General features: G+C 43.1%; 1 protein-coding gene across 1 annotated transcript in view; it reads right to left on the reverse strand.

Moving 5' to 3' along the window:
- The window catches only part of astn1 (astrotactin 1), a 2,216,244-nt gene that overhangs the window by 430,319 nt on the left and 1,763,665 nt on the right, over positions 1-22,260 (reverse strand). Inside the window, exon 15 of the mRNA XM_060829548.1 lies at positions 2,128-2,232. Coding sequence (XP_060685531.1) covers positions 2,128-2,232 — 105 coding nt within the window. The remainder of the gene's footprint in view (positions 1-2,127; positions 2,233-22,260) is intronic.

Consider the following 22,260-nt stretch of genomic DNA (forward strand, 5'->3'; position numbering starts at 1 on the left):
TCAAGGCAGAAGTCTCAGAGAACATTCAGCGAGCCGTACAGCGCCATGAATGGGAACAGCGTTCTTATATGATTTTTCCTTTCCGTTGTCAAGGGTGCTCAGGCCAAGTACAATGAGTTAGCCATGACGCTCATTGAGATCAGCGATAACAGAGCGGAAATGAATTTGAACCTTCACATCTCAGTATCACATCAAGTAGTACATTCACCATTGAATCAACACTGGTAGACTGCTGATTTAAGAAAAACAGAGCATTTTCAGGTACTCCAGAATTCAACATGCAGAGAGAAATTACATTTTTTCCTTTTGATGGAAGGAAATTGGATTTTTACTACGCTTGTAAATGGCTTAATAAAAATGGTTTTAAACGATCTATAATAAATTGTGAATTTCTTTCAAGTTATATTCATCAAAATGAGTGACAGACAATCTCAGAATCACCACTCTGCTTTTACTCATAAATATTCATCACTTTTTCTAGTGGAGTGGCCCCACGTGCAACAGCTTTACTTTTTTTCCAAGCTGCTAATAACTGTGGGTGCTTTTTCCATCCCATTATGTACCTGCGCTGATGGATGAAGTAAACTGTTGAAACAGTCAACTAGAGTACTCAGAACAGATGGAGTCACGGTGCTGGAGAATACTTGCAGTTTTAATTGCTTACCACAATGTTAGACTTGACTCGGCAAACAATGCCTCCCTAATTATAATTGCAGATAAGCTTTAAAAGCCACTTACAATTGCACCTTGTGTATAGTTTTTAGTGTTGTGTACAGCCTCTTTACACAGGAGTCACTAATTTGCATTTGATGTAAAGAATTGGAGTGTAATTAAATGAACAGAAATTATTTATTTCCCTTTATAGTCTTAAATAAAGCCGCATTCCTCTCAGTTATGAGTTTAGGCCATGTAAAGGATTATTGTTAATGGTTAATTTATAAACACATAATTCAGTTCTTCAATAGCTTTCTTTCACCCCTATTGTCAAACAGTTTGAATAAAGCGTGTTTAATTAAAACTAATGCAACAATTGCAGACAATTGAACTTATATAGCACCTTTCATGTTCTAATGCATGATAGAGTCAATAACGCAGGTCTGCAGCATTGTTAGTACTTGTGTTTGACTGACCAGTTTGTTTACAGCAAGACTCTTCGAACAAGGAAGGATTCATTGACCAGGTAACCTCTCTCTTGGGAAGTTGCTTGTGGAATAGATGTTGGCTATGATACCAGGGCAATCCCTCCTCCAGTTCTCTGAATACTCCTCAGATCTTGTACATTCATGGGAGTAGACCAGACATGATCTTAGCTTAACATCTTTGCCTGAAAAAGGACACCTCAGGCACTGCAAGCATTCCCTCAGCATGACATTGGCACATCGGCTGAAATTACATACATTATGTTCTGGACTAAGGCTTGAATTAGATTAGATTCCCTACAGTGTGGAAACCTTCGGCCCAACAAGTCCACACTGACCCTCCGAAGAGCAACCCAGCCAGACCTATTTCCCAACATTTACCCCTGCACCTAACATTACGGGCAATTTAGCATGGCCAATTCACCTAACCTGCACGCCTTTGGAGTGAGGGAGGAAACCGGAGCACCCAGAGGAAACCCATGCAGACACAAGGAGAATGTGCAAACTCTACACAGATAGTTGCCCGAGGCGGGAAATGAACCCGGGTCCCTGGTGCTATGAGGTTGGTGTTCCTTCTCTGGGTGAATGGAAGCTAAATGGAGGCATAAAACATTGTGATGGATCTAGCTCAAGTGCATAAGAAGGATATATTCCCTCAGTAGAGGGTCCAATAGCCAGGTACAAGGATTTAAAATAATTAGTGAAAGCTTTAGAAGAAAATGGAGAATCAATCCTTTCACCCTGAGGATAATGGAGTCTGAAACCCAATATTTGAAACAGTGCACAGGCTACCTCAACCGGTTGAAATAAGTCTTGGTTAAATATGTGAGACATCAGGGTTAGATTCAATCGAATTGTGTGGACACAAGAAGGAGGGTCAAATGATCTCCTGCGTGTAATCTTTGTATTGTTCAGACTTCAGTGTCATGCTAACTGAGCAGCAATGGCATGCTAATGCACAAGCAAGTCAAACAGTGAAGTTGCTCACCTGCAGAGAGGGTCTTCTGGTTAAGCTTTACGTGGTACTGAGCTGATCGGAGCTTCCAGTGCTGCACCATAGGGTATCCAGTCACTTCACTGAAGTTAACCATTCCTGGAAAACAGAACAAGGAAAAAATGAGTCTGACATTTCACCTGGAGAAAGTACATTTTACACACCGCGGATTTTCCTTTACCCGTGTCACATCAATCTCTAATGAGACTTTATTTGGTCACAGATTTTCTGAGGTGCATTGTCCATTCTTCGGGGCATTAATAGTTAACTATCTGATTTCGGACAGCAGTCCGGTCAAATCTGACAGTACTGACAGGCTTCCTTTCCCAGAGAAACATTTTGACTTCTACAATAATCCAGCATCCTATACATATTGTCCAGCTGGCTTGCCATAGTCACGTGACCTTGAGTGTAACTGAGAGCTCTTTAGTTTGTGGCCACCACTAAAATGCACAATATGAAGCATGATATCAGAACAGTCAACTGGAAACTGAGTGATTTTTCAGAGCTGCAAGACAGTAAGGCAACAGCAAAAAGGAATCACAACTGCAGTCTGAAATTATGCAGGTCACTTGTGTTGGAACCCTGTCTGAGGGAGACGACCTTCTGCCCCGCTAGCCTTCAACTTAGCCACTCTGACCACCGTGCTGCACTGACCCCATCCCCACATCAAGCAAGGGTGGCTGTTTCCCCACATCCCCGCAGTAACCCTTGCACTCTAAAGCACTCTCATTGCTGCCCCCTTTCACAATTAATTGTTCCCTCTGCATCCAAGTAAGCGACCTCCAATCCCCAAAACTGACTTCACCAGCAACGGCGCCTGATTAGCCATAACTATGCTGCGCCTGTACACTTCAGAGCTAATGGATTAAATGCACCGGCGAGGATTGACAGACAAGGGACAGGATAGAGTTGACAAACATGGGACAACAGACCGGAATTAACAGTTTTTGTTTCTGCAGGATAACGTAACTTCTTCTGTTGACCATATATGTTGTCTAACTCATAACTTCAAATACCTGTAGTCTTCTTTAATGAGCTACAGAATGTTTGGAAGTAATGTACTTTTCCAGCGTACTGGCTGGCCTCTTGTAGTCATGTGATCTCCGAGCCTTTTCACTGTGGTTTGCAGCAGGGAATAAAACACATCACATGAAACATCTTTCCCAGATCCGTTGAGTTCCACTTTGCAAATGTCTCCACAATAGGAAGCATGAGTGATTTTATTGGAGCGCAGGTTTGAGAGTGGAATCAGAGTGGTGAGGGACTGGTAGCAGACAGTGGGGTGTGAAGCCAGGTAACTCTCCAAACTGGAAGGGAGGGAAGGAGAAACTGGAGTGGTTGCACACACGGCAGCGCAAACTCTCAGATTTGGGAGCTCTAGCCTCCCATGAAGGATGGGAATTCCTGCCGTGGATATCAAATCAGCACAAAAGGCAGCAACAGAAGAGATGACTCCAGGGGCGAGGATCAGCGACACATGGAGAAATGTCACTGTGACCGGGAAGATAACGATAGTTAACACAAACTTTCACAGTCCAGTCTCACTGCCTTTGACATCCTTGTTGCCTCTTAAATGTTCCAACATTTTACAGAACATGGAGACCATTTTTCAGTGGAAAGCAATGAATCAAAATTGCTACAAGAATACATACAACACGAAAAGAACCGAGTGGACTCCCAGCACTGTCTGAAGCACCAGATTTGAGCACTATAAGATCATATCTTGTTCATCTGAGCCCAATGAGTCCTGTGTTGTCGGGGAGTTTGTGTGAAAACTAGAAGGTGTGTCTTGCCCCAACTAGCACAAGGAACATTAGCTGCAGTGACATCAATGGGAGCAATAGCAAAACTGCCCACTGTTTGCAATCATGCGCAGTACAGGTCAGTCATCTCAGTGCCAGGACATCTCCGCAGGAGTCCCTCAGAGTACATTGTTTCTAATTAACCCTGTTCAGATGTCTTAGTGCAAATCTCTGGAGCAGGTGATGTTTAAACTTAGGCCTCTTGGCCCAGAGGTAGGGACACTATCGCTCTGCCACAGGACCACTTACTTCTTCAGCCAAGTGTCCCAAGCCCAACTATCTTCAGCTGCTTATACAGTCATAGTCATACAGCATGGAAACAAACCCTTCGGTCTGACTTGACCATGCTGACCCTGTCCTCAAAACAAACTAGCCCCCCTAGCCTGCATTTGACCCATTCCCTTCAAACATTTCCGATTCATGGACTTATCGAAATGTCTTTTAAAGATTGTAGCTGTACCTGCCTCCTCCACTTCCTCTGGCAGTTCATTCCCCATATGAACCATTCCCATATGGTCTCTTTCAATCTTTTTCCTTTCACCTGAAATATATGCCTAACTGAAAAGAAAAAGCCCTTGTTATTCACCTTATCTATGCCCCTCATGATTTTATAAACTTCTGTAAAGGTGACCCCTCAACGTCCTCCACTCCAGTGAAAGAACTCCCAGCCTACTTTTATAACTCAATACTTCAAGGTAAATGGGGTGGCATGGTAGCTCAGTGGTTAGCACTGCTGCCTCACAGCGTCAGGGAGCTGGGTTCTATTCCAGCCTCAGGTGACTGTCTATGTGAAGTTTGCACATTCTAATCCGTGGCTGCGTGGGTTTCCTCCAGATGCTTCGGTTTCCTCTCAGAGTCCAAAGATGTGCAGGTCAGGTGAATTGGCCATGCTAAATTGTCCATAGTGTTAGGTCCATTCGTCAGAGGGATATGGCTTACTCTTCGGAGGGTCGATATGGAGTTGTTGGGCTGAAGGGCCTGTTTCCACACTGAAGGGAATCTAATCTAATTTGAATCTTTTCTGAGCCCTCTCCAATTTAATATCCTTCCTTCAGCAGGGCAGCCAGATCTGTACACAGTACTTCTGGAGAGGTTTCACCAATGTCCTGTACAACCTCAAAATAATGTCCCAATTCCAATACTCAAAAGGTCCGAGCAAGCTGGCTAAACACCTTCTTAACTTCCATGCCGACCTGTGAAGTTTCATTAATGACCTTTCACCATTATAAAGATCAGCAACAGGATGTTTCACTAATGATTGCACAACGATCAGCAGCATTTACAACTCCTCAGAAAACAGGAGTCTCCATCTACCCTTTTATACTGAAAGTAAAGCTCCCTTGACACTATCTCCATCAAGGGGAGCAGGGTCAGGGGAAAAGCAGTCATCAGTAGTCACTATTAACCAGAAACTGAAGTGGACAGCCATACAAATACGGCGGCTACAGGAGCAGGTCAGTTGCTAGTAGGTCTACAATGAGTACTTATCTCTCGATTCCCTCAATCCCAATATCCAGCCTCCAAAAACCTTTCAGTGATCTACATGGCAAATATCAGAAGTACGATGGAATATTCTCCACTTGCCTGGAGGAATCTAATCTGTTTCCTGATGAAGGACTTTTGTCCAAAATGTCGATTTTCCTGCTCCTCGGATGCTGCCTGACCTGCTGTGCTTTTCCAGCACCACTCTGATCTGGAGAAATCTGAAACCAATAAGACTCGTGATGCTCAAATTCATCCAGCATAGGAGCACTTGTTTGACCTGCATCCCATCATCTAATGCCTTAAACCTTTGCACCATTTGCAAAAGACACGACAGCAACTTAAAGGGGACCTCTGCCAAATTCCACCATCTGCCAGGGCAGGATTTGAAGCCTGGTCCCCAGGACAGTACCTGGGTGTCTGGATTAACAGTCCCATGATAATAACTCTAGGCTGTCACAAATAGAAGGGCACAAAGAGCAGGCACACGGGAACATCAACACTTGAATGCCCTACCATCATGACTTGGAAATGTATTGCCAAGCTAAACCAGCACTGGGTTAAAGTCCTGAACTCCATACCGAACAGCACAGAACAGTCAGTGTCTCCATCACTGCATCATCTCAAGGGCAGTGAGCTTTGTTCAATCAGTTATGCCATCACCTCATGCATGAAGGGAGTCAATGATGCAGAGGGTTCTGTTGTCTCACAGGACGACTTTTGAAAATTAGGGAAAAAGCCTGAGTTGAAGACTCAACGACTGGCATCTCCATTACTTTCCCAATAACAGTCACAAATCAGGAAGGGAAAAAAAAGCATAAGGGAGAGGAGTTTCACTTAGATGGGCTTTGGCATTTACTGTGGGAGCGACTTCACAAGAGTTGACTACATCTGAACAGAGAAGGTGCTAATGCACTGGCAGAACAGATAAAATGCGATGAGCTACTTGAATCAGAAAGTGGCTGTGAATGCAAGATCACCCTGGGTGAGGTGATAATGAAGGATGAAATTGATGAGAATAATATTCATGCAGAAAACAGCTTGGCACGAGGAATACAGAGCAGAGTACAGAAAATAAATGACCCAGTTCTAAACAGAGAGAAAAATAATTGAGGCGAGGGTTTGGGTTGGACGGCAGTGGGAGTTTGTGGGGGGGGGGGGTGTTGGGGGCAGGTCTGGATAAAAGGGGAAATTAGCTGCATTAATGAAAAACAGCATACTCAAATTTTTGCATTTCAGTTTGTAGAAATTTGGGGTTCTCGAAACAAATCATTTTAAAGGAGGGTTGAAATCTTTCACATGAACAGAAGCTTGACTGAACATCAGACAAGACTGGAAAACTATCACACGATTCCAATTTTTGTAAGCTGTCTTGATGGCAATATTGGTAGAAGAGGGAACTCAGGATGTGGACAGAGCTGTTTTTGAGAAAAGGAGTGCAGACATAATTGATATGTTTGGAGCTATTGACATTCCCATTTAATTACAGAAAATAGTTACTAGTAGTCAAAAAGGGACAACTGTGATTGACACACCTCAGAACTGTTTGGGGAAGATCACAGGGCAAGATCAATGAAATGATTGTTGCATTGATGGATCTTAGGAAAAGGTTACCACAGACTAGATCACTTGAGAAAATTAAATGAATGAGGGAAATAGTATGGGGACAGTAATGGCAAACATTTGACAGTGTTGTCCTGAAATAATTAATTTCACAGCTACTCTTATTCAGTGGATATGAATGATTTGGGTATAGAGTCATAGAGATGTACAGTACGGAAACAGACCCTTCAGTCCAACTCGTCCATGCCGACCAGATATCCCAACCCAATCTAGTCCCACCTGCCAGCACCCAGCCTATATCCCGCCAAACCCTTCCTATTCATATACCTACCAGATGCCTTTTAAATGTTGCTGTTGAACTAGCCTCCACCACTTCATCAAGCAACTCATTCCATTCACGTATCACCCTCTGTATGAAAAAGTTGCCCCTTAGGTCTCTTTTATACCTTCCCCCCCTCACCCTAAACCTATGCCCTCCTGGACTCCCCCACCCCAGGGAAAAGACTTTGTCTATTTATCTTATCCATGCCACTCCTGATTTTATTAACTTCTATAAAGTCACCCGTCAGCCTCCAACGCTCCAGAGAAAGCAGCTCTAGCCTATTCAACCTCTCCCTATAGCTCAAATCCTCCAACCCTGGCAACATCCTTGTAGATCTTTTCTGAACCCTTTCAAGTTTCACAACATCTTTCTGATACGAAGGAGACCAGAATTGCACACAATATTCCAAAGGTGGCCTCACCAATGTCCAGAACATGACCTCCCAACTCCTGTACTCAATACTCTGACCAATAAAGGAAAGCATACCAAATGCCTTTGTTCACTATCCTATCTACCTGTGACTCCACATTCAAGGAGCTATGAACCAGCACTCCAAGGTCTCTTTGTTCAGCAACACTCCCTAGGTCCTTACCATTAAGTGTATAAGTCCTGCTAAGATTTGCTTTCCCAAAATGGAGCACCTCACATTTATCAAAATTAAACTCCATCTGCCACTTCTCAGCCCACTGGCCCATCTGATCAATATCCCATTGTAATCTAAGGTGACCTTCTTTGCTGTCTACTACACCTTCAATTTTGGTGTCATCTGCAAACTTACTAACCATACCTTTTATGCTCACATCCAAATCATTTATATAAATGACAAAAAGTCGAGGACCCAGCATCGATCCTTGTGGCACTCCATTGGTCACAGGCCTCCAGTCTGAAAAACAAACCTCCACCACCACCCTCTGTCTTCTATCTTTGAGCCAGTTCTGTATCCAAATGGTGAGTTCTCCCTGTATTCTATGAGATCTAACCTTGCTAATCAGTCTCCCATGGGGAACCTCGTCAAACGCCTTTCTGAAGTCCATATAGATCACATCTACCATTCTGTCCTTATCAATCCTCTTGGTTACTTCTTAAAAAAAATTCAATCAAGTTTGCGAGACATGATTTCCCACACATAAAGTCATGTTGACTATCCCTAATCAGTCCTTCCCTTTCCAAATACATGTACATCCTGTCCCTCAGGATTCCCTCCAACAACTTGCCCACCACCGACGTCAGGCTCACTGGTCTATAGTTCCCTGACTTGTCCTTACCACTTTTCTTATGTTTCTCATGTTAGCCAACCTCCAGTCTTTTGGCATCTCACCTGTGACTATCGATGATACAAATATCCCAGTAAGAGGCCCAGCAATCACTTCCCTAGCTTCCCACAGAGTTCTCGGGTACACCTGATCAGGTCCTGGGGATTTATCCACTTTTATGCATTTCAAGACTTCCAGCACTCCCTCCTCTGTAATATGGACATGTTTCAAGATGTCACCATGTATTTCCCTACCTTCTATAACTTCCATACTGTGGAAAAAGGGTATAGGCCTAGAGAAAGTGGTGTTGCAATTTGGAGCTAATATCAAATGCTATGTCTCTTCCTTTCACTGTGCCAAACTTTCCTGAAGGTTCTTGCCCTGCCCTTCACCTGACCTGTAGCTTCTCTCCCAGCATCTGCAGTACTTTGTACATGAGAAGTTGAGACAACCGTGGAATTAATGTCACGATTTGGAGATGCCGGTGTTGGACTGGGGTGTACAAAGTTAAAAATCACACAACGCCAGGTTATAGTCCAACAGGTTTAATTGGAAGCACACTAGCTTTCGGAGCGACGCTCCTTCATCACAATCACCTGATGAAGGAGCGTCACTCCGAAAGCTAGTGTGCTTCCAATTAAACCTGTTGGACTATAACCTGGTGTTGTGTGATTTTTAACTTTGTGGAATTAATGTAGCTGCCTTACTGATGTCGGTGACCTCAACGTCGAGCAGGGATTGAATTGTCTATTTGCATGGTTCAATTTGACTCAGTGCAGCGCAATTACAAACTGAGCCATCAAGATATCAGGTACAATTTCCTTTCGATCTATTTGATAAATGGGCTTCTCATGTCTTTCTCCCTAGTTGCCCATGTGATTGAAACATGACCAGGGAAAGGATAGAAACAATTAATCTGTTCCGCTACTTTGCTAAGTAGTAAAATAACAGTTGTTCCGCCTGGTTAAGACTGGTGCACCTCATTAACCCTGGAGCGCCATTTTAACAGCTAACCTCTGTGAAACTGCTCATTCAGTAATGCCTGGCAGCTTCCCAATGGAGGATACATATACTGCCCGCTCTGTTTCATGGACCTTGTAAAGTCCTAGTTTTTAAAAATCATTACAATGTTAATGGGCAATTAATGGCACAGCAGGACACACAGCCTCACATATACACACACTAACCCTGTCTCTCACTTGCCTGCAAACTCTTCACATTTCATTGTTTTCTGAGGGCAGCTGCAACTTTTCCTGTGAACTCTGCAGAAATTGTATAGAGGCTCACAAATGTTTCACTAACACCGCAGCCCCTTGGATTTAAATGAGTTGACAATATTTGCTTCCAGTACTTCCTGGGCACTGCTGGCTCTGGTTGTCAGGGGGAGGGTGGTCCAACACTGCAGAATCTATTCAATCTGAACTACAAACTCAGATCATTATTCTTAATATCACTGCTTCTCTTCTCAATCAGCTCTGAGCGAAGCACTGCCCCAGAACCAGTTGCACTATTTCTTAAGTGCCGCACTGCAGCACTGTATAGATTCCATCCACATGCACCTAATTCTCTCTGGACAATGAATGGATACATTGGTGTAAACTGCATGACAGCTAGATGCTCTGACCCTGTTGTTCGCACTGATACAAATGGAATAGAAACAGCAGGAACCCTCCAATGAGATCACAGTCGATCTGTAGCTCAACTCCTCTTCCGCACATTTATGCCACAGCCAATACCCAGAGAAAAATCCACCCATCTCAAGAACAGTTCAATTGACCCAATATTCCTAACCATACCAAAACAACAGTGAACTTCTGCAGATGCTGGAACTTTGAAACAAAAAAAATCAAAAAGTAAACTTGCCCTCACTCGGTTCATCTCTCCATAGATACTTCCTTACCTGCTGAGTACTTTCAGTCATGTTTTTTAAGTTCAGAATTCACAGTCTCTGGGGCAGAGAGGTTAGTAAATAATTCCATAATCCATCAGTAAGGGGGTGGTGATGGACAAACGTCATTACACCTGGACTGTTCATCCAGGGACCCATACCATGTTCTGGGGAACCCGGGTTTGAATCCCGCCATGGCAGATGGTGGAATTTGAATTCAATAAAATAATTATGGAATAAAGATTCTAATGTTGACCATGAATCCATTGTCAGGAAAACCTGCCTGGTTCACTGATGTCCTTTTGGGAAGGAAACTGCCATCCTTACCTGGTCTAGCCTACATGTGACTCCAAACCCAGAACAATGTGGTTGACCTTCAATTGTTCCTCTGAGCAATTAGGGATGGGTAAAAGATACTGCTCTAACCAGTTATGCCAGATCCCACAAATTAATTTAAAAAATAATTGCTTGAAGGCTTTCTCCTGAGTTTCCATCTGAAATGGGTGAACTACTTTTGAGAATGTACCCTCTTAGGCTGGTTTTCTCCAACAGAATACAGCCCTCAACTTATCCTTTCAAAACAAAACCTTTTATTGCAAAGACTAGATGCAGCCTCTGAATGCTCGTGAAAAGGGACAGGTTTTCACACTAGAAACTGGGCTCACAACTGGTTCTGAATGCGCCTTCAAGAGACGAGCTCTTTATTTCATCATCATGTCAAAGCATGTGACCCAAGGGCACAAAGGTCTCAGTCTCAGTCTGACCTGGGGCCACTTGAAGCATGGCATGCTTATGGCAATGTGCTAACAGAATTTTCTAACGGAATCAGATAGTATTAGCCCAGATACTAAAGTGCATGTTCCTGCAATGTATGCATGCATCAGTTGCTATAAAGTGTTAATTGAATCTTTGAGTTCTATGTCACCCGTATCTATTTAATTTTGTTATAGGAGCTAAAAGCAGTATTGCCTCATCAGGTACAAACCTGCTGGAGTCAAAATCTCACAACTTTGATTAGATTCCCTACAGTGTGGAAGCAGGCCCTTTAGCCCAACAAATCCATACTGACCCTCCAAAGAGTAGCCCACCCAGACCTATTCCCTACATTTACCCTTGACTAATGGACCTAACACGATGGGCAATTTAGCATGGCCAATCCACCTGACCTGCACAGTTTTGGATCGTGGGAGGAAAGCGGAGCACCCGGAGGAAACCCACACAGACATGGGGAGCATACGCAAACCCCACACAGACAGTCGCCCAAGGTGGGAATTGAACCTGTGCAGTGCTGACCACTGAGCCATTGTGCCACCCACCTTAGCAGTAGATCACACCAAGCTGTAAAGTTGGAAACCCTCCAGCAGAGAAGAAACAGGAGCGTGTGTTTCCAGGTGAGAGTGGGAGAGAGGAACCATCCTTCGGTCAATATTTTTAAACTTGTAAGTTAAAAATGAACCCCTCAGCAGGCATGGACCTCTCTGCAGGGTATTTTGTGGTCACTGAGATTAATGGGCAATGGTCAGGAACAGGGAGTCTCAGTCATGTTTTGATGTACTTCACATGAAGACATACCGATGCAGGTCCTGAATAAAATGGGCTCCAAAAGTTTTATTTTGGAAATCAGGCAGGCAGGACAGGCCTCAAAGCCTGCATAGAGTATCAGCCCTCAGCATGCTGCCAGAAGTTCACCAGTTGGGTTATTTGCAAATATTTCTGGGGGATCCTCGATGAAACTTCCAGTCAGTCTTTGATGATGGCCTTCATTGTCCTCCTACTGTTATTCTGTGCCTCGCCATCCTTTGTGGGCAGTGACAGAGATGCTCCAAACAGACCTCTTGAGGAATTGGCCCTTGGTATGGGGTGGAGGCTGAACAGCCAATTCCTGTGCTTAATCACCTCTCTCTGCTCTCCTCCACTCGCGGGTTAAAAACCTCACTCTCTGTTTCCACTTAACAGCGAACATTTCATCCAACTGATCTGGGAGCCCACTGAAGAAATGACAGTTGGATCACTGACAACTAACCACAATGAGCTGAATACTGACAGTCCTTCTGCAGGCTCCTTCCTCACAAAGCCGCAACAAGAGACGAGGGAAATCATTGGCAAACATTATTCGGACTGTGCCTCATGACCTTAATGAGTCTAGTGTACAATTACCTTTTATGACAAATGAAAGTGACACAGGCTCCATATGAACCTGCGCTGAGTGTCTCAAATCTTGCAAAAAGAGAACGATTTTGGCGATTGGTACTTTATCATCATCCTGTCCAGAAGGTGCTAATTTATGACAGTCTTGGTTTCTACGTGTGCTGGTCCTCCCTACAGATCCCCCCCACCCTCGACACCTGCAGTAAACCAGGGAGTTGAGATGAGTATTAATGTGGCAGAGAGTTAACTTTCCTGACACAACATGGCAGTGGTTCAGATGAGGCGATTGGGCTTTTGGGGCATTTTCTCCTCTTTGCACTTAACACATTATATAAAAAAACAGATGTGCAATCTGTTCCACACTCCATCTGATCACACTTCGTACATCTCACTCCATTCAAACTGCTCAGCCACACAGACCCTGTATCATCATGTTTTGCTTCCTCTTTAAAATCAGATTGTATGCATTTGATTTGATTGTTTTATTTTATGCTTGAATATTTCAGCTGAGATTAAATGTGCAATAATCAGGAACAGGGAGATCAATTTAGTTATGTTTTGATGCATTTCCTGAGACAACAAATTGATGCATGCATTGAATTAAAGTGGACACCAGGGTTTGTCAACAGAAATCATCTTCCTGCTTTTGCAGCGACGAGCTCATCACCGCTCTGTTGTAATGATCAATATTTACAAGTGAAAAAGGGCACTGAAATATCCCAGCAACTCTCAGCAATTTTTGTTAAATGGTTCAGCCATTCACCTATCCGTAAAGGAAGATATTATAAGATCCCATAACAGAACCTGTCCAGAAGTACACCAGTAGGACAAAAGTGTCTCTGTTCTGCAGGCTTTGATTGTTCTTCTTGATAGGTCTCATCATGGGATTACTGCACAAAACTAATTACTCCACCAATTGGCAGTTCCTCTGGGATGAATGTCAGGCAAAGTAAGAAAGATGCACAGAAATGCAGCTGGGACTATTGTTCTCAAACAAAGTCGACACTGCCAGGGAAGAACCGAAGGGACTTTACATTGAATATGAGAAACAAGAACATTGAAGAGACGTCCTCATCGTGCCTTTTGGGATGTTGGAAGTATTTGACAGTGTCATTCAGAGAAGATGTTTGATGGTAAGATCAGAACTAGAATGCCATAGAAGTAAGATAGTCAGCTCCCACAAAGAGTAAGTGGCTATGATTGGCTAATCTGATATGTTTGATGCTGGCTGAAGGGTAAAATTGAAAAACCTCTTCAGTTGGGCTGAGGCAGCAGAGGCTTGACCAGGCGCACCAGCAGGTTCAGGAATGGCTTCTTTCCTGATGTTGTTGGACTGCTGAATGGGCATCCTGATGAAAGGCTTATGCCCGAACCATCAATTCTCCCACTCCTCGGATGCTGCCTGACCTGCTGTGCTTTTCCAGCATCACACTCTTGACTGCTGAACGGACCTATCCAATTTTGAATCTAGTGTTGATCTGGCTTTGTGCATTGCCTATGCAGCTGTAACCCTGTATGCCTCATTCTGCCTAAACACCCTATGATCTGTATGTCCTTGTATGTTCTGATCTGCTTATGCTGCTCGCAAAGCAAAACTTTTCACTGTATTGAGATACGTGTGACAACAACAAATCAAATCAAATTAGTTATGGCGTAAACTGTGGACAAGTCACTTTCACAGAGTGGGATTTAACAGGGACAGTAAGTCTGGCACACAGGGTGGCTTCATGAAGCAGGGTGTGGAATTTCACAAGGAGAGCTCGTGAGAACGTCAGTGATGTGTTTGCGATGTTGAGCATTCCACTGGCTGGTGGTGGATTCCTAACTATAATGCATTTGTGTATCAGGAACAATTATTAGCATTAAATTTCAAAAGAAAATCACTTCATCTTCAAGATAAGCTCAGCAGTGCATATAAACCGTGTGGCCTGGTGATTCAACAGTGACCAGGGTGAGAGATTGGGGTTATATGTGGGAGAGAACATCAGTCATTGGTAGCATGGCTCCATGGTAGCTGTGCAACGACATTGTGGATTTAGGGCAACACCGATTGCTAACACGGGTTGGGTGAATGGCAGTCCTTCAAAGATGGCATAGGGCAAGGGCACTAGTCTGTTGCTGGATATCTGCTGTTTTGGGAACAGTGCATGGCAAACTGCGGCTGGGCTTGGACATGACAGGACACGGGTAGTGACTGAGCTGAGTTTGTTAAAATATGGCAAGAAAACACCATCAACCTCAGAGTGGAAATCCCTCTGTAAACATTGACACAACTCAGACTTAACCAAAAACGATTAAGGTTACGCCCACAGTATCTTTATGAATTTTGTGAACAAATTAATATAACAGAATTTGATATGAATCTTAAAAGCTGGGAAAATGAGTCATAAATCAATGATTATTTTTATCAATGTTATGCAAATATTATACATGGGAAATATCACAATAAACATGTATACCTGTGGATAAACCCTGGGAAGTAATTAAAAAGAATTAGGCACGATAAAAATTAGGGTATACCCTTCAAATGTAAATGCTGTAATTGTGCAGTTAAGCCACCACAAAGCAACATGAAAGAAAAAGATGAAACAAATTCCCTTTGGAGTGTTGCTGTGTGCAGAATAAAGGCGTGTTTGCCAGAAAACAAAACTAACCGCATTTTTTAAACCTCCCATTGGCTACAAAATGTCCTTTGGGATGTTCTGAGGATGTCTAGGGTGCTATATATATTTTGATATTATTTTTATGTACTAATGGAGATGGGCACTGCCAATTCTGGGTAATGGAAGGGTCCTGTAATTTTTATTGGCTCCAGTGTTGGAGTGCTAGTTATTTTCCAGTGAGTTAATGGCACGGACAAAGCTATTTATAAGATGTCATGACAATTGTAGTTAAAACCCAGAATCACTCAGTGTGTCTCACAAACTTGATTGAGTTTTTTGATGAAGTAACAAAGAAGATTGAAGAGGGAACAGCAGTAGATGTGATCTATATAGACTTCAGAAAGGTGTTCGACAAGGTTCCCCATGGGAGACTGATTAGCAAGGTTAGATCTCATGGAATACAGGGAGAACTAGCCATTTGGATACAGAACTGGCTCAAAGGTAGAAGACAGAGGTTGGTGGTGGAGGGTTGTTTTTCAGACTGGAGGCCTGTGACCAGTGGAGTGCCACAAGGATCGGTGCTGGGTCCTCTACTCTTTGTCATTTAACAAAATGATTTGGATGCAAGCATAAGAGGTACATAGGAGTAAGTTTGCAGATGACACCAAAATTGGAGGTGTAGTGGACAGCGAAGAGGGTTACCTCAGATTACAACAGGATCTGGACCAGATGGGTAAATGGGCTGAGAAGTGGCAGATGAAGTTTAATTCAGATAAATGAGAGGTGCTGCATTTTGGGAAAGCAAAACTTAGCAGGACTTATACACTTAATGGTAAGGTCCGAGGGAGTGTTGCTGAACAAAGAGACCTTGGAGTGCAGGTTCATAGCTCCTTGAAAGTGGAGTCGCAGGTGGATAGGATAGTGAAGAAGGTGTTTGGCATGGTTTCCTTTATTGGTCAGAGGATTGAGTACAGGAGTTGGGAGGTCATGTTGCAGCTGTACAGGACATTGGTTCGGCCACTGTTGGAATATTGCGTGCAATTCTCATCTCCTTCGTATCAGAAAGATGTTGTGAAACTTGAAAGGGTTCAGAAAATATTTACAAGGATGTTGTCAGGGTTGGAGGATTTGAGCTAAAGGGGAGGCTGAACAGGCTGGAGCTATTTTCCCTGGAGCGTTGGAGGCTAAGGGGTGACCTTATAGAGGTTTACAAAATTATAGAGGTGCATGAATAGGGTAAATAGGCAAAGTCTTTTCCCTGGGGTCGGGGAACGAGAGGGCACAGGTTTAGGGTGAGAGGGGAAAGGTATAAAAGAGACGTAAGGGGCAACTTTTTCACACAGAGGGTGGTACATGTATGGAATGAGCTGCCAGAGGATATGGTGGAGGCTGGTACAATTGCAACATTTAAGAAGCATTTGGATGGGTATATGAATAGGAAGGGTTTGGAGAGATATGGGCCGAGTGCTGTTAGGTGGGACTAAATTGGATTGGGATATCTGGTCAGCATGGACAGGTTGAACCGAAGGGTCTGTTTCCATGCTGTACATCTCTATGACTCTATGACTTAAAAAAACAAACATTTGAACACAGAACATAATAGCGCAGCCCTCGATGCTGTGCTAACCTGTGAAACCAATCTGAAGCCCATCTAACCTACACTATTCCCATATCATTCATATGTCTATCCAATTATCATTTAAATGCCCTTAAAGTTGGCAAGTCTACTAGTGTTCCACGCCCATCATACTCTGACCAAATAAACTACCTCTGACCTCTGTCCTATATCTATCACTCCTCATTATGAAGCTACGTCCCCTTGAGCTAGCCATCACCATCTGAGGAAAAAGGCTTTCACTGTCCACACTATGTAACCCTCTGATTATCTTATATGTCTCAATTAAGTTACCTCTCAACCTTCTTCTATCTAACGAAAACAGCCTCAAGTCCCTCAGCCTTTCTTTGTAAACCTTCCCTCCATACCAGGTAACATCCTAATAAATCTCCTCTGAAACCACATCCTTACTATAATGCGATGACCAGAACTGTACGCAATACATCAAGTGCGGCCGCATCAGAGTTCGATACAGATCCAGCATGACCTCGTGGCTCCGAAACTCAATCCCTCTACAAATAAAAGCTAACACACTGTAGGTCTTCTGAACAACCCTATCAACCTGAGTGGCAACTTTCAGGGATTACTTTCATGGACACTGAGATCCCTCTGCTCATCTACACTACCAAGAATCTTACCACTAGCCTAGTACTCTGCATTCCTATTACTCCTTCCAAAGTGAGTCACCTCACACTTTTCTGCATTAGACTCCATTTGCCACCTCTCAGGTGAACTATGATACCATAGGGAACAGTCGAGGCAAATAGCCCAAATGTTTTAAAAGGAGATGCTAAATAAATGCATGAGGGAGAATAGTGTAAAAACAATGGATGAAACTGGAAAAGGGCCTGAACAACATCAACAATGGAGAAACATTGTGGCAGAATCATGTGAAATGTGCAGGAAGGCCTGCAATGTGAGCAACTCGCTGCATCAAAGTTCGAGGGATCAATGTGAGATTCTTGGAAGGCAGTATTCAGTGGTCCAATAATGAAGATTACTGTTTGGTAATGACTTTATAGATAGCGCATCTCATTAATATGCAGTTTGTCCTCAGATCATCCACCACGGACAAACAAGACACCGAGAATTCTCAACGTAGAGGTCAGAGCGACACCAGCTCATGACCGGCTATGGAAAGCCTCAAAGCTAGTGACCAAGACACAGCATCTCAGGGAACCATCGGCACGAGTTGCATTCACATCTTGTGAGTGATTTTAACCTACTGCGAATCCTCTTGCAAGGATGCCTTCCTTGAAGAAGCTCTCTTCCTCCCTCTACAAGGATTTCAGTGAGTCTCTCTCTCACTGCACCCCCCAGGTCCATCGCCCCTCCTCCAAGTCCCTCCTCCCTACCTTTTATCTTACATTATTTATTTTACATCTTTTATTTTACCTTTTATCCACACTCTCCTCATTCCTGATGAAGGGCTCTGGCCCGAAACGTCGAATTTCCTGTTCCTTGGATGCTGCCTAACCTGCTGTGCTTTAACCAGCAACACATTTTCAGATCATACCTTGTGAGCAAACATTAGCTTTTGACATCTGTGAACGCCTTACTATCTTCACTGCACCTTCTCTGATCACTTTGCAGGATGTTTAGGACCAAGTGCAGACCTGTACTTGTATGACAGGGCACACCTACAATAAGCTACTACTTGACTCCCCTCACAGGGAAGACCTGACTTGGACCGGTTTGGGAGATACACATCTGAAGCTGCTCAGCTGAGATTGTCCCAACAATTTTCTGGCTGCATTTTGCTCTGAGAGATTGGCCAGTGATACCAGGGAATGTAGCTTGCTGTGGACACCATGAGTACAGGATCTGCGTGGTTCCCAGGTACACACATTTACCCCCACACAACCCCGCCCCCCGAAATTTTATGTTCCCTTTTACTTTGTTTGACTCAAACAGCCCTTCCCCACCAATTCCCCTCATGTGGATGCCCACATGTTGAACTTTACTTCCACTTGGCAAATGCACAATAAGGTGCGTGAAGTTGCTGATGAGGTTGTTGACTTGCTCGCTTGCAGATATTTTGTCACCATGCTTGGTAACAACATCAGTGTGCCTCCAGTTGGTGGTCTGTCCCACTTGATATTTGTGTCCCCTGGTTCTTTGAGGTGGGTGACATCATTTCCGGTTTTGTTTCTTAGTGGTTGGTATGGGGGTCTAACTCTACATATTTATTAATGGAGTTGCAGGTCAATGCCAGGCTTCCAGGAATTCCCATGTGTGTCTTCGTTTGGCTTGTCCGAGGATGGATACTGTCAAATTGGTGTCCTTCTTTGTCTGTGTGTATGGGCACAAGTGATAGTTAATTAAATCTCTTGGTGGTTAACTGGTGTTGGTGTACCTGATGGTTCGTTTTCTTCCAGTTTGCCCTATGTAATGTTTGCAGCAGACTTTACTTGGTACTTTGTGTATAACATTGGTTCTGTCAGTTGTGGGCATGTGATCTTTCATATTCATCAATAGTTCTCTCAGTGGAGTTGCCAATTTGTGGACTACCTTGATACTTAGGGGTGGTCATTTCTGATATGTCCTTGATGTATGTCAGGCTGACCAGTGTACCTGGATGTGTTGTGTCTTCGTGTTGTGGTCTGCTTTGTAGGTACCAGAGGACTACGCTTTTTGGGTTGCCATTGTTTTTGAAGACATTAAGTACGAGAAGTCAGTTGTTGTTATTTTCTTCTTGGGTGAATTTTATGCTGGTGAGTACGTTGTTTATAAGTTAGTGGGTTTCTTCCAGTTTAGCACATTTGGCTATGACAAAGATGTCAATCAGGAGAAAGTGAGGACTTGCAGATGCTGGAGATCAGAGACGAGAGTGTGGTGCTGGAAAAGCACAGCAGGTCAGGCAGCATCCAAGGAGCAGGAGAATCAACGTTTCGAGCATAAGCTCTTCATCAGGAATGTGATGAACAGCTTATGCTAGAAATGTAGACTCTCCTGCTCCTTGGATGCTGCCTGACCTTCTGTGCTTTTCCAACAGCACACTTATTGACAATGAAAAAGGTGACATCCACATAGTAGATCCAAAGCTGATGCTGTTGGTGTGAGAGGGTGTCTGCATCACTGGTCTGCCTTGTACTGAGGTGTGTGCTTCCTTTGCTAGTGCAATCATGTCAAAGAAGATCATAATCTCGCCTTCATCAATTCTGGTGACTTTGATGTTGAGGAGTTCTTGGATGGAGTGGATGGGTGGGTAGAGCTGTTTACTAGGTGTCTCAGTCTCCGTTGCTGATGTTGGAGGGGACACCATCTGTCTTCTCACCAGATTCTGCCAGAAATCCCGCCATAGGCTGTTTTGCTGAAGCTTCTGTAAGATTCTGTTCTTGAGAAAAATTAGAATCATAGAATCATAGAGATGTACAGCATGGAAACAGACCTTTTGGTCCGACTCGTCCATGCCGACCGGATATCCCAACCCAATCTAGTCCCATCTGCCAACACCTGGCCCATATCCCTCCAAACCCTTCCTATTCACATACCCATCCAGATGCCTTTTAAATGTATAATTGTATGAGCCATCAACAGATTCTCTCCAATTAGTATATTTAAAATGAAGATAGGTTCTTGATTGTAAAGAGGGTCAAATGTTACGTGAAAAAGCAGAAGAATGGTGTTGAGAAACTTTTCAGCCGTGATTGAATAGCAGAGCAGACTTAATGGGCTGAATTGCCTAATTTCTGCTCCTATGCCTTATGGTCTCATGGATTAGCTAAGGAAATGGAATCTCTGCATTCTTGTGACTGTGTAATATGGCTACCGATTTTTAAAAAAATGGACACTGAGTTTTGAAAGAACAGAATTTTATGATAATTTACCTTGAGCCAAGCTGGAGGACAGGAGGTCAGGTGACTTGTATGTTTCATATGGAATGCACGAACAGACATGTCTCTGGGAAGCTACTAAAACTGTAAATGGCCTTTCCAAGTGTCAATGACTGACCCGCTACACTTCAATTGAATTTTCATGTTCGTCATCACAATTTATATTCATAAGGAATTTATTCATAACTGGAATATAGCCAGGAATCATACAACACTTTCTGCATGACAAATAGCTTAACCTTCAACTCATTGTGTGCACGAAGGAAGCATCAATACTGGAGGAGCATGTCAGAAAATACCCTGTGATAAGAATTATCTTCTCCACATGGACCATTGTTTGGGTTAAATGTCTAATGATAACCATCAATACGTTGTAATTTATTGGAAAGACCCATCTAGCTCACTAATGTCCTTTAAGGAATGAAACTGCCATCCTTTCCTGGTCTGGCCTACAAATAACTCCAGAACAACAGCAAAGTGGTTGACTCTCACCTGTCCTTTTGGCGATTAGGAATGGTCTTTGAATGCTAGCCTAACTAGTGATGCCCTTATCCCATGAATGAGGAATAATAAAAAACATGTATTCCCCAGCAACCTGCTTCAATGAGAGTATTTGATTCATGACCTAGAGATATGAATAGTTAATGATTCAGGATTTACCATCTAACATTAGATAGCAATATACATTCAGAAACAATAGCAGACACATCTCCTAGTTGAGCCACAAAATGTAGAATCAGCTTTTTTTAGAACACGAACCGCACATCTCTGATGGTGGGAGTCTAATTGAATGGTAAATTTTATATTTATTGCATTTCACATGAATTGCACTGCAAACCATCGATTGCCTTAACAACATTACTTTTTGACATAATTTATTTCCAATTCCACGCTTGTGTCCCAAATCTAAAATGCTTCTAAATCACTGAAAAAAAAATATGATATTATTTGCAAAATATTGTGGGAATACACAATGAAACACAATATCCTGTGACCACATTAGTCACTGAATTACAAAGGTCACCAAGGTAAATATCCAAAAATTACAAGCTGTCAGATCTCTCTCCTGTTTAATGCTAGCTTTAGACATTCTGGGAGTGTATCCTCAGATTATTATGAAATGGGAAATACGGTTTTCTTTCCAAAACAACACTGTCTTATAATGTCAGTACAATTTTTCAGTAAGACCCTCTGATGTTTCTGATGTGTCTAAACTGCCTTCAATTGCCTTCTTAGCTTGGTTCATAATATGAAATCCAGTGCAGTTTGCACATGATTTGTTATTCAATCTCCATTATACTCGCTCAACGAGCTATATCCTGATCATAGTCTAAATGGGCTCAATCTACAACCTTATGTGAAGCAATTGTAGCCAAAAGGTGGATCTCCACTGTGGTGGCTACCCATACTGTAGTCTACCATAGGTTCCATCAAGAATATTTTCAATGTGCTATGTCTGTTTAATATATCCAGCTGGCCTACAATGTTATAGCTTCTTTTCCCACCTGATCATTCAATCACAGTGCTGGGCTGCTGTTCGCTTTTAGAAAGAAGAAACAGCCATGAAGAAAAGGAATAGAAAATGACGTCACCACAGGAAATGACATCACCA

The sequence above is a fragment of the Hemiscyllium ocellatum genome, chromosome 9 (genome assembly GCF_020745735.1).
Source record: "Hemiscyllium ocellatum isolate sHemOce1 chromosome 9, sHemOce1.pat.X.cur, whole genome shotgun sequence".
Classification (NCBI taxonomy): Eukaryota; Metazoa; Chordata; class Chondrichthyes; order Orectolobiformes; family Hemiscylliidae; genus Hemiscyllium; species Hemiscyllium ocellatum.